This window comes from Amblyraja radiata, chromosome 2, assembly GCF_010909765.2.
Source record: "Amblyraja radiata isolate CabotCenter1 chromosome 2, sAmbRad1.1.pri, whole genome shotgun sequence".
NCBI lineage: Eukaryota > Metazoa > Chordata > Chondrichthyes > Rajiformes > Rajidae > Amblyraja > Amblyraja radiata.
Genome location: NC_045957.1, coordinates 69,126,165 through 69,142,946, shown reverse-complemented (window position 1 = coordinate 69,142,946; position 16,782 = coordinate 69,126,165). Strand labels below are relative to the sequence as shown.

The 16,782-nt window shown below is 40.2% G+C and overlaps 1 protein-coding gene and 1 long non-coding RNA gene across 3 annotated transcripts; both read right to left on the bottom strand.

Annotated features, from left to right (window-relative positions):
- Nucleotides 1-3,420: 3,420 nt before the first annotated feature.
- On the bottom strand, nt 3,421-9,789 carry irx4 (iroquois homeobox 4). Of its 2 annotated transcripts, none has more exons than XM_033048261.1 (5): nt 9,657-9,789; nt 9,056-9,307; nt 7,922-8,028; nt 6,301-6,614; nt 3,421-5,959 (listed from the first exon to the last, which is right to left on the bottom strand). In XM_033048261.1, the coding sequence occupies exons 1-5, from the start codon at nt 9,699-9,701 to the stop codon at nt 5,208-5,210; spliced, it is 1,470 nt and encodes a 489-aa protein (XP_032904152.1). In that variant the 5' UTR covers nt 9,702-9,789; the 3' UTR covers nt 3,421-5,207. The 2 variants fall into 2 exon arrangements, with proteins under 2 accessions (XP_032904152.1, XP_032904161.1); XM_033048270.1 differs by having other exon boundaries at nt 6,331-6,614.
- A 64-nt stretch (nt 9,790-9,853) lies between these two features.
- Nucleotides 9,854-15,486, bottom strand: LOC116984382. Its single transcript, XR_004415005.1, has 4 exons — nt 15,274-15,486; nt 14,824-14,872; nt 11,571-11,691; nt 9,854-10,015 (listed from the first exon to the last, which is right to left on the bottom strand). It is a non-coding gene; the product is annotated as an uncharacterized LOC116984382 (long non-coding RNA).
- Between the last annotated feature and the right edge of the window lie 1,296 nt (nt 15,487-16,782).

Genomic DNA, 16,782 nt, shown 5'->3' with positions numbered 1-16,782 from the left:
CACACAGATTCATATCTTTCTGCTCTTACCTCAAACCTATGACCTCTAGTTCTTGATTCCCCACCCTAGGATAAAGACTATTTGCATTATAAAGGCCTCTTATGATTTCATACACGTCTACAAGATCACCCCTCTGTCTCCATTGCTCCAAGGAATAATGTCCCAGCCTGCATAACATTTCCCTACTGTTCAGTCCGCAGTCCTGGCAATAACCTCTCAAACCTTTCCTGTACTCTTCCTAGCCTCATGCTGTCTTTTCAATAGCAGGGTGATGAAAACCGAACACAATACTCCAGTGCGACCCCACCAACATCTTGTACAACTGCAATATAACAACTCAATGTCTGTACTCAAGTGCCTTGACTGATGAAGCCCAGCTTGTCAAATGCCTCTTCATCACCCTATCTACCCTTTTTAACAATAATATTCTGATTAAATTTAGAATTCAGAGCAGGAAGTTTGTAATATATTATATTATAATACAAGGTGTGCTATCTAGTTGGCTATTTATATTCACCTAATTCAGCTAGAAATCTGAGGACAATGGTATACCTGCTTTTCGATTCAGTAACAACACCAGAAACCCAAGTGCATAATCCAGGCTAACACTGTTGAGGGGAATTGGACTGTAAGTAAAAGAGTAAAACATGGCCAGTGTTTTTCCAATTTATAAAATTACGATTTATACGACAATTCTGTGCACAAATTGGCTGCTGCGTTTTTCATTTCACATTTGACTAATCTTCTAAATTCCATCATTCTTCTTCTCTCTTTCATTCTCCTTTCTACCTTCCCCTCTCTCTTTCCCTCCCTCCCTCCCTCCCTCCCTCCCTCCCTCCCTCCCTCCCTCCCTCCCTCCCTCCCTCCCTACCTTCCTTCCTTCCTTCCTTCCGTAAAATTTGAAATTATGTATTGGGATAATGCAGCATACATTTGTTCTGTGCTAATTTTGTAAAGGACTGCATAATTATAGACATGAAGTAGGGAAGTCTGGAACACACATAGGCACTGTATATCATTGCATAGCCGTATGTCTCACGCCAACACAGGGAGATGGATGGGCCTGTCGCTGATGTTTGAGACTCCTCTACTTGGATCTAGAATACTCTGTACACTCCTAATGGCAAGTGGAAAAGACTGGGAAACTTACCATTATTCTGTGTTAAAACCCAAGCACTATTGTGTGATACATTTAAGGAATTTCTTAGAGCTGTGCGTAACTTGTGACTTGTGTCCTCAGAGGGAATGTCTGCACTTCATATAACACTTTAGATTTCTCAGGTGCTAAATTTCTGTACTCTAGAGCATAATGATCGATTTTTATTACATGTGTAAAGACATAACCAAAAGAAAACCTTCCTGAATCAAGTTTTGCTAATGCAAACCAACACTGAGCTGAGTGGTGTTAAATAAATAAACTCCCTGCAATATTCTCACAAATTATGTATTTGGCAAATTATTTCTCTAATACAATTTCTAAGAAAGAAGACAAATAAAGTATTACAATCATCACATTGTGTGGCTTTTGCTCTATAATGTGTTATTAATAGGCAATTAATGATGCAGTCCTTTGGGTGGATAAAGGGCCACTTCAGATCACTGAAGTACACTGCAAATTAAAACTCATGTTCAGAAATAGGCAGCTTGTTTTTGACTGGCCTTTAATGGCACAAAACATGGTGGAGAAAGCCTTCAAAATATAATATGATTGAGTAAAACATTTCTTGTTGATTGAGAGGATTCTTGGATAAAGTAGCTCTCACATGTCATGGATATCATTGGCCCAAACATATTCACAATATAACCCAACTTACATAGGTTACACCAGTACTAGAACAAACTAAAGCTTGATAAACATTTTCTTATGCCAAAGATGTCCAAAGATGATTTCCCACATGTGAATCTAACTATGCTTCACTATTTACAACTTAACAATTTTGTGTGTACATCTGTTTGCATGTACAACTTAATAAACCAAATCATCTTTGTAATGTGGAATATTCTTTAAAATCTATTTTTAAATTATTATTTAAAAAAAACTACAAATATGAATATAAAAAAAAATCCATGTATGCAACTGACTCATTTCCATAGTGAGCTAGCCATCTTTTTGTTTCATTGTTCTTGAAAAGGCTCCATGTTGTCCTGGTGCAATACATAAATCTTCCAGCATGTTAGTACGGCCTGCACCAAATTACCTGTTTTTTAATGTAAAATGCGCATTGCTATTTTCTTTTAACCGGAGCTATGTCAATAACATAAATGATTGAAACCAATGAAATGAAAGTGCCATAAATCATAAATGTTCTTATGTGTCAATGATTTTTAAGACTTAATTGGTTGATTTTCAAATATCATTTAAGACTCCTTTTACAAATGAGAAGGTGTTGTGTCAGAGTCTATTACCTCGGCTGGACATCTTCCTCTAAGTTAAAAAATAGAACCATCAGCACGGGTTTGAGAGGTCGATAAAGCTTTTAGATTTTGAGATGTTTTCTGGGAGCCCATTTCCTGCGGCTAAGAGTTGTTAATGGAGCTTAAGGAATTATCTTATGACTCTCTGTTTGAGAGCGGTTATTTCCTCGCTTATGTTCCCTTGTCGAGGCTGAATATGCTGCTGTCAAACTCGGTTAATGAAAAGTAACGCGTCGGTGATTACAGTTTTATTTGGGCTCTATGTAAAAAGCGCTGTTAATTTAGCATCCCCTCCTCTGTGTGTTTGAATTTGCCACGGCTGAATGATTTAGTACCCAGCGAAAAGTGATTCTTTTTTTTCACCCTCAGCACAATCTACCTTTCTATTCCAATTTCAACACAATTGCATCTCTTCACCTCCGCCATCTAATGGCTACATTACCCAGACTTTGTCAGTTGTATTATTTTTGAAAATTATTTATTTGTCTAAGGTTTCAGTTAAAGGCTCTGGCTGGCCCGGGCTACATTAAAATTCATCATACTTCAGCCTCTAGCTGTACAGTTCCCCCTGGAGAATAGACTTTCGCTATTACTGTCAAGTACTCTTGACTCTTTTTTTGCCCTTTTATCTATTACAACTAATTCAAGTTATTTTGCCCTTTTCAGAGAAGACGTGGCTCACCGTAAAGCTAAACCTGCCTTGGCGATCACAGGGCGCAGAGCCTCTGGAAATTGAGGGGTTAGTGTCAAAATGAAAATTTCACTTCAAATTATCTTGGCTGTTGCACATTTTGGCAACCAGGGCTATTGTCAGAGTCTTTGACAAGTGGGTCGAGCCACTTATTGTAGTAGATCTTATTGTAGTAGATCTGCCTCATGATATACGTAAAATATATTGTATTCACCTATGCGATTATAAATTGAATGTTCTTCTTTCGTGCATAATTTCCGCCAAAGAATTATATAATAACTAGTGTTTACAAACAAGACTAAATAGATTAGCAATATGTTTCAAACGATTCCTCTCTTGCACTTTAATGAACAATTAAAAATACAGTAGCCAAATTCAATTTATTTCCTTATTAAGGATAATGTGCATAATGCCCGCTTGTTTTATACCAGCTGTATCATATTTACAATCCGCATACTTGAAGTTCAGGAAAGGAATAAAAGACAATTTCTTAAATCGTGATTTCAAAGCCGTGTAGCGTTTTCATACGGTAAGGTCGCAGCCTTAATTAAAATTTCAATCTGCTTATAAAATTACAGACACTTTATACTGTGTTGCTGGAACTTACAGAGGTATTGTGGCGGTGATTTAGAATTGCTGAACACTAAGAACGACATTTATCATGACACCTTGATTTGTTAATTCATTTCGCAAGTTTAAAAAAAAGTAATAGAAATTGGTTTCTGGGTGTTTTATGCAAAAACATAACCTTATATTCTGTGAATAGTTACTAACTGCGCAGTTATTCCCTTGGTTCAAAATACAGGGAATGGAGGTAACAAACAGAGCATTTGTTCGCAAACTACATTTAATGGAATACATTTACCTGAATAGTTAAGTTCTATAGCTTTTGTTTCAACGTAGAGAAGAGCTTAAAAGTGTTTTAAAAGTGTACGATAAATTAATGCACTCTTTAATGTCTTTGAGATAACCCAATATGTCTGCAATGCTTTTGCATACCATTCATATTTCCATCATCTCGGATCTTCAGCATTAAACTCATTTTTCTCTTTAAAGTTCATCTCCAAATTGAACATATACGCACGATCCACTAAGAGTAATGAACACGTTCTCTGGTATCTTGATCTCTGAAGTTTGAACGCATAAACTAGGACTTCCCCTTTTCCCCGCAATCGGAACCATGACAAAAATACTGACTTGAACATTTACTTTAATCCAACTTTTGCAGAGTCGATGAAGGTATACTTAATTGTTTAAGATGAAAGATAATCGACTGTCTCATTGTACATGGAGTGCACGACGAAGAAACATTCTAGGGGTGGGGCGGGTGTTTTTTCCCGCACATTAGTAACTAGCTGCCTAGGGGAGAAACTGAAAATATTTCTGGAAGAAATGCTATTCTGTTATACCAGGTATAAGTTAAGGTAAGTTAAGGTACCAGGTACTTAGTATTGTATCTAATACTTAATATTCAAGGAGAATAATAGTGCCGTCTGATGGTTTATAACTTACAAATTGAAAATTGGTATCGTTTTAACTCATTCTTAAATCATTTTATCCACCCATAATGTAACCAGACACCACTCGTTGGATACCTCTAAAAGAGCACATTTATTTCAGTGCAGACATGTTTAACATATATCCTTGTATCTCTTAAAGCTAAAGAATTGTGCAACGGTGTAAACTTCTAACAAGTGTTGCTAGTGATCCATTGGCAGAGCTCGATAGTAGCATACATATTTTTTGTCAAAGATGGATTTTCGGGAAATTATATTTGCATGCTTTCAAGCAGACTGCGAACTCCAACCTAAGCTACCCACTTTTGTAAACTCTGGGATTTGTAAACCTTACCGATAATGTCTATAATTTCGTTTAGGTGTGCTTTCCAACACGAACTTGAATAAACTACATAGCACTATTGAGTTAAAGAGCGTTTGAAATAACTTCGGTTGTTTTGTGAAAAGTTTTAAACAGTGATAAAGTCTAGTAAAAGATGGGCTGGGTTTGTGAATAGAACGTCTTGTTAAAGTCTGAAGATAGACTGCCTCTCCTTAGTGCATCAAAAGCGCCCCCACTGCACGAGTCCATATTATTTGGTTTGTTACGAACAAAACATTTTGTTCCCTGTTTTAGGAAACGCTACGAGGTCCTTACTATTTTCTTGTTGGGGTAAGCCTGGGATCTGTCCTTTAATGGTATTTGTAGGAGTTCCCAAAGAGCGCCCCATTGCCTCTGTATCCAATATAGCACCTTTAGTGGCGGCCCAGGAAACGGTGGTGTTGGTAAGTGCCTGATTTAAAGTGCTGTGTCTGAATAGAGGGTCGTGGAAAACCCCGTCCACCCAATTCCTCAGGGTGGTGACTGGGGAATCTTGCCTGTCCACCAGGCTGGTTGGCATAGAGGTCAAAGGGGGCGAGGATGAGATTGCCTGCTGATGCCGTTTCAACATGCAAGATGGATACTCAGCTTGGCTCAGCGAAGTAGCCGTCTGAGCCAGGGACCATATCCGAGGCTTGCTGTCCATCATCTGCTGACTCTGTTGCTGTTGCTGGAAGCAAAACTTAGATTCACATTCCCTCTGTCCTCCTGCCATCAGGTCTTGCTCGGAGTTCGTCATCACTCGCTTAAGACAGTTCTTGACCTTTTCCGAATAGCGATCTCCCGGGGTTGGCAAGGGTATCTTTAAAGCGACCTTCTTGCACTGGTCAGCCTGGCATTCTGAAACCTTGATCTGACCGCTGTCCATCTGTTGAAACGGGCCTTTCAGCTCACACTCGTCACTTTCCGTCTCGATTCCATCAAAGTCATCGAGGTCACTCAGCTGCAGCTCTTTGTCCTCTTTGCATGTGGTATCTGTCAGAAATACAGTTTAAAGAATGAGAAGATGATGCGAATGAACGTTTAGAAAAGCCTACTGAATGACGATTTGTCGTATTACATTCCTCTATTAAACATGACAAATTAAATGCAGTGACTATTTTTGTTTAGTGTAGTTTATATTTATGTATCCTCTTAAATGGCGCTTTGCTCCCCTCCCCCCCCCCCCCCCCCCCGCCACCACCCCCAAGGCACCACCATCCAATATTCCGGACTCTCCATTTAGCTATGTGTAACAAGAGCAAGTCACTCTTGGATCTAGCGCCATGCGAGGTCAACTGGGTTGTTAACACGGAGAGTAAATAATGATAGCGAACCATCATTGTGTTTATCTTCCGGACTCTTACGGCTTGGACTTTCGTCTTCTTCGTCTTCATAGGGTTTTTTGTCATCGGTGCATTTATTCCTCGGCGACCAGGTCATTTTATTCTCCTTCTTGAGTCTCCTCCTGGCGTTGGCGAACCAGGTGGAGACCTGGGTCAGGGTCATCTTGGTGATGATGGCCAGCATGATCTTCTCCCCTTTGGTGGGGTAAGGGTTCTTTCTGTGCTCCTGCAACCAAGCTTTCAGCGTGCTGGTGGTTTCTCGGGTTGCATTTTTCCGCCTGGCCCCTGGATCTACCGCTCCGTACCTAGGTTTGTGCAAAATAATTTCAAATTAGAAGGAAAAACGTCAACGCGCAAAACATATTCAATTATTCATTCCTGGCAAGGATTCTGGAACCGCGAAGTCCTTACATGGTGCTTTTGCATCAGATTATGGCACATCATAAACTTGGCATCTGCTCGGTTAATCAATGATGAATTGACCAAAAGAATGGTCAAGATACTAAAACACGCGAAACCGTGGTCTAACAAAGTATATTTTCTGTTAAACAAGACATTTTGCTTCACTGTCCCTTCTTTGCTGTGAGTGTTATCGCTGCCATCGTGTTCTTTCTATCCTTCATTTAGTGTTTTTTAAATTGTTCATTTCACTTGCTATAGTCACATAAAGCATGAAAAAGTAAATAGCATTTGCGTGCTACTTGCAAATGTCTTGTGTACTGTACATTTAGTTTGAGATCACCAGTACAATTCATTTATGTCTGATGACTGCAGGGGTGTACAGGCATTTGAAATATAATATTGATCCCCATGAGATAAAATATACGATTGAAAGGGCGATAGCTAAATTGAATGGAAGGAGAAAATATGCTGAGAAAAAGCTGAGCAAGCAGGTGGTCCAGAGCAAAATGTCAAGAGTGAATTGGGAAGTAAAGGTGGCCGTAGTTACCCCCTCTTATCTTTTAGTTAGATTTCCAGAGGCTTACGTTTCTCTTAAACTGTATAAAGCTCCCGTTCATTCTACTCATTTACTATACATTTACTATACTATACTATACGGCTATACATTTTCCCAGATAGTTTACTGTACACTCATAACCCTCCCTGTTAAACAAGGACAGTAAAAATGTGTTGAAATAAGACATTCGAGTCAATTGTAATATCTCAGGCAATTCAACTTTAAAAGACAATCGCAGGCAGCGTGACTTTAGACAATCTTGAAACCAAGAATGACATAGATTTGCACAAAGTAGGCGCTTTTATATTAGGGACATGGGCCACCATAAACGTGCGTTCGCGTGTAATTCAGCCTTTTATCATCAAGTCAATAAAGACCAGACACAAGTAATTACAAAAAATAACAGGTAGAGTTTCATGCGGTTTGATTTTGTGCTTTGACCCTTTCTAATTTCACTGAAAAAACAAGAAACAATTCTATGCTAATGTTACATAGTTGAAATGGTTTGAAGTTTTCTATCTATCTCCCCATATATAGTACATTTACCGAAAGGACTAATTGGTATGTTTTTAGCAGCGAGTTTTACATTATTGTTACAATGAGTGTAAACATTTCGACGGGACCAAAGAGCCAAGAGCCAATGTATTTGCGCACCTGTCGTATTGATATTGTCCCAAGCTAGGATCATATGGGTAATAGGCAGCTGCCTGGGCGATCCCCGCATGCGCAGATCCAGCTGCATCCTTGGTGTCAAATGGACTCTGTAAGAGACATGTTCGCACATCTTGACTTCATTACCGGCACGGTTATTTAATTGAAACGTGTATGCTGATCTTCTTGATCATCGAAAAGTAGCGTTACATAACATTTAACATGAATAACTGCATACAGTAGAAGACTACAAGATGGTCATTTGGGATTTAAGCACAGATGCGTTGGGTGTTTATTTTGTTAAACTTCAACGTTAGCAAAACGCCCCAAATAGTGGGAAAAACTAAAGATTTGCCCAGGTTTTCATACTGCACTATTGTTTTACGGTTTCACTTTCTGTGAAACTTTAAGCTTTCTGTTAAATTGCTGAATGTTACAGAGACACTCTGCCATTGGGAGAACTGGCACATAATGCGAGTCCATTTATAAATGAGCTATCTGTATCTGAGTTCACAACATAATCCAACTATTATTTTAGTCAATAGATAGATTTGTAAGTTCGCAGATGCTCTTTGCCAAAATAATTAAACAAAATGCATTAAACACGAAGGCTTCCAAGTTGCAATCCGTGTTTTAATTCAGCAGTGTATGTACTCACTATAAATGTATATTTTAAATGCTCGTACAATTCTTAGTGAGTAATGGGCCTTTCAGTTGAGAAGATCAAAATTAACGTTCACAGATATTCAATTTCATACTAACATTCATTTTGGGGGCAATGACAATATAAGGGGATAATCTGCAACATTTTTACCTCTTTGGTCGAGGTAAATATAATATGTTGCGTGTCAGAGTGGAATGTTGTCCGACAATATGTAGTGCAAGTTGACTCGCATGGATTTTCAATTTGACTGGGTCGAGTAACTTGGATTATATCAATGTACCGTGTTTTCATAAAGGGCTGCTAAATTAAATTTGCGGATCTTGGTGGAACACACCCTCGCTGAAATGAAAGACTTAATTGACAACCTAAATCTACGGCCGATCTGATACTAAACCTCCCAGCGTGGTAACAAGGGTAACTTATCTGCTCAACCTAATCATCGATGTGAAAGTAGTGATCAGAGGATGACTTACCAGTGAATAGAAAGCAGAAGGATCTGCCCCATAGGTGACATAGTTGCCATATCCCTGGCTCGTGGCATACGGGCTCCCATACATTCCGAGTGCAGCCGCAGAGTTCAGCTCATGCCTGGCGGTGGCCAACAGCCTACTCTCGTACACGGGACAATAGACAGGAGTTTGTGCAGAAGCGGCTGCCCCCGAATCCGTCAGCGTTCTGCCACTTGACTCACAGCACGTAGTCAGGGGATTGGTGGTCATCAGAAACTATATGTTGTTTAAAGAAAGGCAAATAATAATAAAGTATATAAATTGGATGATTGCTACTGAATATCTGCTTGCTACCGAACACTCCTTGGTATTCTTGCCATGCGGATATTCTGTTTAATGTTATCGCAGTAAGCGCGTTTTTTTTACAAAGCAACTTAGCTCCTTGCAATCAAGCATGCATTTATTGCTACATATAGTAAAGTTAAGGCATGCTATATTTATCCCTATTGAAGTGAGTTAAAGATCACGCTGTAAGCGAGGCGGTGCTGAAAAGCCGCAACGATCGCCAGCAATCAATTGGCCCCTTGGCTGCGATTAGAGCAATTGAAGGATCGATATGACATACCTGAGGCGCAGATGTGTAGGGATATCCGAACTGTGGGTACGACATTGTCCAGGTCTCCCAACATTCAGAAGAGAGAGGGAGAGATAGACAGATAGAGAGAGAGGGGGAGGGGGGAGGGGGGGAGAGGGAGAGGGAGAGAGAGAGTGAGAGAGGGAGAGAAAGAGAGAGGGAGAGAGAGAGAAAGAGAGAGCGAGAGAGAGAGAGAGAGGGAGAGATAGAGATAGAGATAGAGAGAGAGAGAGAGAGAGAGAGAGAGAGAGAGAGAGAGAGAGAGAGAGAGACGCCTGATCTCCACGCTATTGCTGCCTTGCTCCGTTCCACTGTACCAATTGATTGGCAAGCGCAGAGGCTCCTAGATGCTTGATAGGACGAAACAAGACGGCACTTCAATTTATTTACATAAGGCTTAAAACTTTATTTTCTTAGTACTAATTTATGTACCTTGCCCTTCAAGGCGACTGAATGTTACGCATATTTCGAAAAGTGAATCATTCTGCAGAGCGAAATAGCCCCTCAAAGATACAAAGACTGATACAAAGTGATCTAAGACTGAACTTAGTTAATATCAGTCGGCAAGACGTCAGATAAAGCCATCTTAAAAAAAAGCTGCCTAATTCCACGGTGGGAAAATGAACTCAAATGCTTCAAATATAAGAGCTTCAGAGCAGCACTGAGTTTAACATATGGGTGGATGCTGATACTTATAATAGGTGAATTGAGCAAAATATTATATTTTTGTGCAATTTTACCCATGGTTATAATCGCGTGCAAACAACTACCCAGTCCGCGGACCTATGTTATTGGATTAATAATTGTTCTTGATCCCTAGGCAAAGAGGCAAACGTAATTCGAAATGTATTACTGATCGCTTCTGGTTCACCCTATTACAATGCAGTTATAGAGGATATGAAAATGGGCAGGCAAAGCAACAGTGAGCTTCACAATGTTTCAGTCCGTAAGCTTTCGCCACTGTGCTAACAACCCAGTAGCTAATCAGTTGGACTGATATCCTGGAGGCTAAGGGATCAATTCTTGATATATTACGTAGCACATATGCGTTTATATGTAAAGCATTGGGTTCTAAACAAGTATCGAAACATTACATTACAATAGGTAGAACCTGTCTCATTCGCTGCTAGAAATGAACGCCTTGAAAGCACAAGATTTATGGGAAACAGTGAATAACCAGGCATATTTATACCATTTTACAAAACACTGCCATACCAGTGATTTATGAAACATCAAACACCCCCTCCCCTCCCCCACCTTTGCTTTATGTGAATTAAACCAAAAGTTCCCTCCCGGTGTGTGAGTGTAAGTCACGGGGACTTGAGACTGTCGCCGAGTAAATACAGGAAACTATTCCGCTTTTGTCAATACACAGAGACTACTGCCGAGCTATGCTTTTAATTTCGGCTTCATCGTAAATCTATTTTCTAATCTCGCTTGAGCGATTTTATCTATCCGAACACATCTAGAATCACAGATGGATGTGCGAAATTCTGTCTTGCTACTGGAGGGGAATGCGATGAAGGTGTCCTCCACCTTAAACCGTGCCTTGCCTTGGTGGTGCGGTGGTGGATTTCTGTACAAACCCATGGTGTGTAGACTTGCTCGAATGTTCATGAGTTCAGACATGTGAATAGCCGCGGGGTCACACTCTAATTAATGATGATGTTCTAGTATTCTCCCCAGCTGGAAGACTGCCTCCAAGAAACGAATCTGCCTGCTTTGACAGCTCGATAGTGGGTGATTGATGACTATCCAGAGACCATAGTCTACATAATATAATATCTTCTGCATAATTGCTTCTATTTGCAGATGAAAGTACGTGTTCTCAAATTGAGTTACTCCGTGTAAAGTGGTATTCTGACACATTTATCTTATTGTTAAAAAAAAAACAATGAAAATTACCAGCAGTTAAAATATCCAGGCAGAATAGTGACCGTGGCGCTGTACGGTATGAAGGATCGCGCGGCCGAGTAGTTGCACCATCAATCCAATCTTCCAATTAGATTATGTACTCTATAAGAAACTGGGAAGGTGATTAAAAAGTTTCGAAGTAACGCTCTCTTTTTGGCAAATTAACCAGCAAATGACAGTTTCTTAAAGCAGCCCAATTAAAGGAATAGCAAGTCTGTGGATGAAAAGTTTATTTTTAAATGAAATTCAGTTTGGAACAGTAAATGCAGCCTATGTATAGTACTTTACATCCCGATCACCAAGTTGCATTTCTACAGGTACACAAGGGTTTATAATGTTCACAGAAATCGGTAACTCTAACAAAGTTACACCTTTCCAGTGATATATTTGCAGTGATATTATCTATCTGCCAACGATTAGTATCAACTGAGGTAAGCGTGGGAACATAAATACTCCTTAGATCTTTAATGGATTTCGCTATTAAAGTCCAGATCAATATTACTGACCAATAATAAGGTGTTTTTATATATTCATATATATATTCTGAAGCTTTATTACTATCGGTTTTGTGACCAATTTTGCAATACATTCCATGCGCTTCACCAGAATAAAATTAGACTCCAAGCTGTTTGAGAAGGTTAGTAGCGCTGACAAGCCAAAAACTTCAACAATTCAGTTTTCAGTGGTCTCAATGAAGGAAATTGGCGTTGCGAAGGCGGATAAGTTTAGGGAATGAATACCAAAGCTTGGAAGGTGTTACATATAATGGTGGGACGATCCCATTAAGGCATGATCAAAAGGCCAGAATTGGAGGAGCACGAATTTATTGCAGGTTTGAGGAAATTTTATTGATGGGGTGCAAATTCACGGAGAATACATAAGCCATCATTTTAAAATCCAGGCCTTGTTCAAACTTGGACCAATACAGGCCAGAAAGCACAGGGATAATGGTTAAACAGGAAGTTAGCAATGAGGAATTAGGCAGCTGAGTTTGGCCGACCTCCATTTAATGAAAGGTAGGATACCCGCAACTGGAGAGGGGTGAACTGCAATTGTGAAACTTAGTGCTAACAAAGGAATGGACTAACATCTCACCAGCAGATATCGAGGCGGAACTGGAGATGGGTGATCCTACTCGGGCGGGATAGAAAATAGACAATAGACAATAGGCGCAGGAGTAGACCATTTGGCCCTTCGAGCCAGCACCGCCATTCAATGTGATCATGGCTGATCATCCCCAATCAGTACCCCGTTCCTGCCTTCTCCCCATATCCCCTGACTCCGCTATTTTTAAGCCGCATCTAGCTCTCTGGAAAGCATCCAGAGAACCTGCCTCCACTAAGGCAGATAATTCCACAGACTCACCACTCTCTGTGAGACAAAGTGTTTCCTCGTCTCTGTTCTAAATGGCTTACTCCGTATTCTTAAACTGTAGCCCCTGGTTCTGGACTCCCCCAACATCGGGAACATGTTTCCTGCCTCTAGTGTGTCCAAGCCCTTAACAATCTTATATGTTTCAATGAGATGCCCTCTCATCCTTCTAAACTCCAGAGTGTACAAGCCCAGCTGCTCCATTCTCTCAGCATCTAGGACCTAGGATGAGCCTTTACTGTTCATCCTAGAGTGAGACACGACACCAAAGCTGGCGAGCGGCTCCTTTAATTTTAGGCACTTTCGGGGGAGAGGGTGAAGTTGGTGACTCGGTTATGGTAAGACCGAAGATTTTCTAACGTTTTGTTGCAGCCAGTACTGTACGTGGGGCAATATTACAGCGGAATACAGCGCAGATTGTCTATTATTTGAAAGGTAAAATCAAATACTCTAAAAACAGCGACGGGAATGATTTCCGCGAAGTTAAACAAATGACGACCAATAAGGCTCCGAATTCGACAGAGAATGGCGAGACAGCAAGATTTTCCACCTCGAACACAATACTTGGAGATATCAAAAGGCGATAAGACTATAAAACAGACTCCCCATGCCTTTTTAAATGTGGTGGTTTTGGAGAAGATTCCAAAACGCAAACGGCAACTAAACTTTACACAAACCTATTAAATATCTATTAGCAATGCACGAATGAGCAGACGAGATCCTGGTAATGGAACACACACGCGTTTCAGAGCGCAGGTCACCCGTGTCAAGTGGTTTCATATCAAACTGTATTAGTGGGTTGGTGAGATTTAGTGACACCTCCCTACACAAAAGGGGAAGAACTGAAATACAAAAACACAATGTTTATAAACTGGTGACTCTGCGATATGGTTGGGTAATATTTCACGGCACCGAATATGCATCAACGGATCCATTTAATGAATTAGCAGCTTTAATAACTTTTAGTCGTCTTATAACATTTTGGCTACTTTAAAATTCACGATTTTTACTGCTTTCAACAACACTGAAATTTACTTCTATCCCCTCCCACTTGTCACATCCTTAACATGATTGTAACAGGAGACTAAACACTGAAGGGGGACTTCTTTTTTGTTAAAGAGCACAGGCAGATTTAATTTTTCATCGCTTTATGTGCAAGTATACATAATGTTAGATTCAGGTATCAAACTAAATATCGATGTATTGAAAGTATAAGCAAGAGTTTAGTTACCTTTCACTGGGGCCCTGACATATTAACGTCCAGCCAACTTAAAGAGGAAATACTTTCCGTGAACTTTCTGAATCTCCTTGCGCTGTCTCTCCGAAGGCTATTGTGTTCTTAATGGTCTATTAAATATTTAGTTACATCAGCGTATTGGTCTTTACACTAAAAAAACAGTGCCAAGAGCCCAGTGAAAATGAGTCGGCATTGTTCATGTTAAAGATTTAAAGCAAATATGACATTTGCTGACAAGTAAAGTGAGGTGTACATGTTATTCATTTAGGGCTGTATCACAGAGCTGAACGCCAAAGCGAACCGTCAGTGTCCGTTTTCAGCCACTCAGTATTCCTCTGCTCTGGGATACCTTGCTCTCCCTTCTTCCCCTATTGCACAATCCCATTCCAAAGGAATAAGAAAATGAAACTAAGCAACAAAACACACTAGCAAACAACACTGGCTGCACCCATGCTGTTAAAACCAAGCGCTTCACATTATCGGGACATTCAGATACACAAACTTGTACCTCTTGAACGCAGGTTTTGTAATGATCCACGCACCTTTCCATGCGCACTTTGACAAATAACCAGCTCTCAGCAAACATTATGTAACCTTGGTTTTAATTAATCTCTCGCCGAGCTGAGCATTACTTACTCGACCACGCAGGGAGCGGACTCTTCTCACTGTAAAGTTGTTATCCCACCTGCAACCAAAATTTAAACTTTTGTTATTCGCAACTGCATTTTTCTTTAAACAAGTAATCCACCCGAAACACTGACTTAATGTGCGCCGAAGGACGAATATTTTAAACTGACAAAAAATAGCCCAGAACACAGCTACACAAGGGACACTTGAAAAATAAGGGATAAATGTCAAACCAGTCCTTCCCACTTTCATTAATTTTATTCTACTGCCTAATTTTTCATTAATGTCATTGACAATCCATGCTACAGCCTTCCCGAAATATGCAACATTTTGCAAATTATCCTTTACACGGCATTTTCAAAAGTTTAAGAATTTTTAATGGCAAAAAAACTTAGTTACAAAAGCATCAGCGAACGCAACCACAAACCAAATGGATGCCTGTTGTGCTTTTATGATTACCTGTTCTTGCTCGGGCTTTAGCGATGGTACATTTCCATTGGTAGTCTGGTGCCAACAGGAGGTAAAGTTGAGGTGGCGTTGCGGCCCAGGCGACCTTATCGATGGTGCCTGCAGCAAGAGAGAGGAAGAGCTGTTGCAGCCATTCCCCACAGTTCTACAATTGGGGAAATGTTTCCAGTGCCTGAGTCCCACAAACACTTCAGTGAAACCGTGACGTACTGGAGCAGCACAACTCCTTGGCTCACTCTCCTTAAAGTATTCCCCTTGGAGGAACTCCTGTGATCCGAATTTGAGGCACGCTTGCCCTTTTAATAAAATTCACCCATCTCAAAATATTTCCACCTTCTGGATTTAACCGAAGTGTTCTTGACATAGCCGGTTCATCAGAGGAGTCGCAGGGGCATCAGAACGGTTATATTTTCCTTGATCCCGGTAGCAAAACAGGATGAGTAAACTTTGTGAGATTCATCGGTCCCCCCTTTCAGAATCCCATGAGCCCAAACACCAGCGCGTCTCGTACTTGTTAAACAGAATTGCGGCAATGGCTCCTTTCTTGGTATTCATGACAGAAACAACGACATTTAGACAAGGCAGATCAATACAATATAGTCAAGCTATTAATCCACGATTCAAACAGCGCCGGCGTTTACCTTCGGTCCAATCCTGTCAATAATGTTTCTCATAACTGTCAGGGCCGTCAGCAGCCTGATCATTAAAACGAGTTTGTGGAGAATGTATCTAAAAAAGCTCTTTAAAAAAATGTCAACCCGAAGATAAATTTGCACTGAAGTTTTGAATTATGCTTAAATAATTATCATTAATCAACAAAGGGATTGGATTATCATTGGCAAGCGACTTTGTTTTTCTGATATTTTTCATTTATTGTCTCTGTTCTGGTTAAACTTATTTATCTGGGCAATTTGTGATATATTCAAAGTTGGATATTCAATGTGTCTAAAGTGGAATTCATAGAAATGCTTCTGATAGACATAAATGATCTATATCATTATTATCGGCGATGGTTACATGACGTTTGTCTTGCAATCACTATTGTTGCTATCAGACCATGCAGGGTTGAGGATGCTCGCTGTAAACAGGATTATGTAGCAAGTAACAATGTGCATAGATATGCAAATGAGTCATATGGCGATGATACAGCCAGTGCTTTCATCCCCCCTCAAAGTTGCGACTGCAGTCACTGCGCGAATCTCCCTCTCTTTCTGTTTCACTCAACGTCGCTGGCATATTCTAAGCAACCGATGCTCACGGAGATCAGGGTCAATTTCCCTGCAGTAGTGGAAATTCACGCATCTCTCAATATTTATAGAATATGCATGTAAGTGTGTATATGTTATAGAATATATATAAATATTGCATATATTTTTATATATATATATATATATATACATCCATACACATGCCCATACATACCACACATACACACGCCCACACACACACACACGCCCACACACACACACACACACACACACACACACACACACACACACA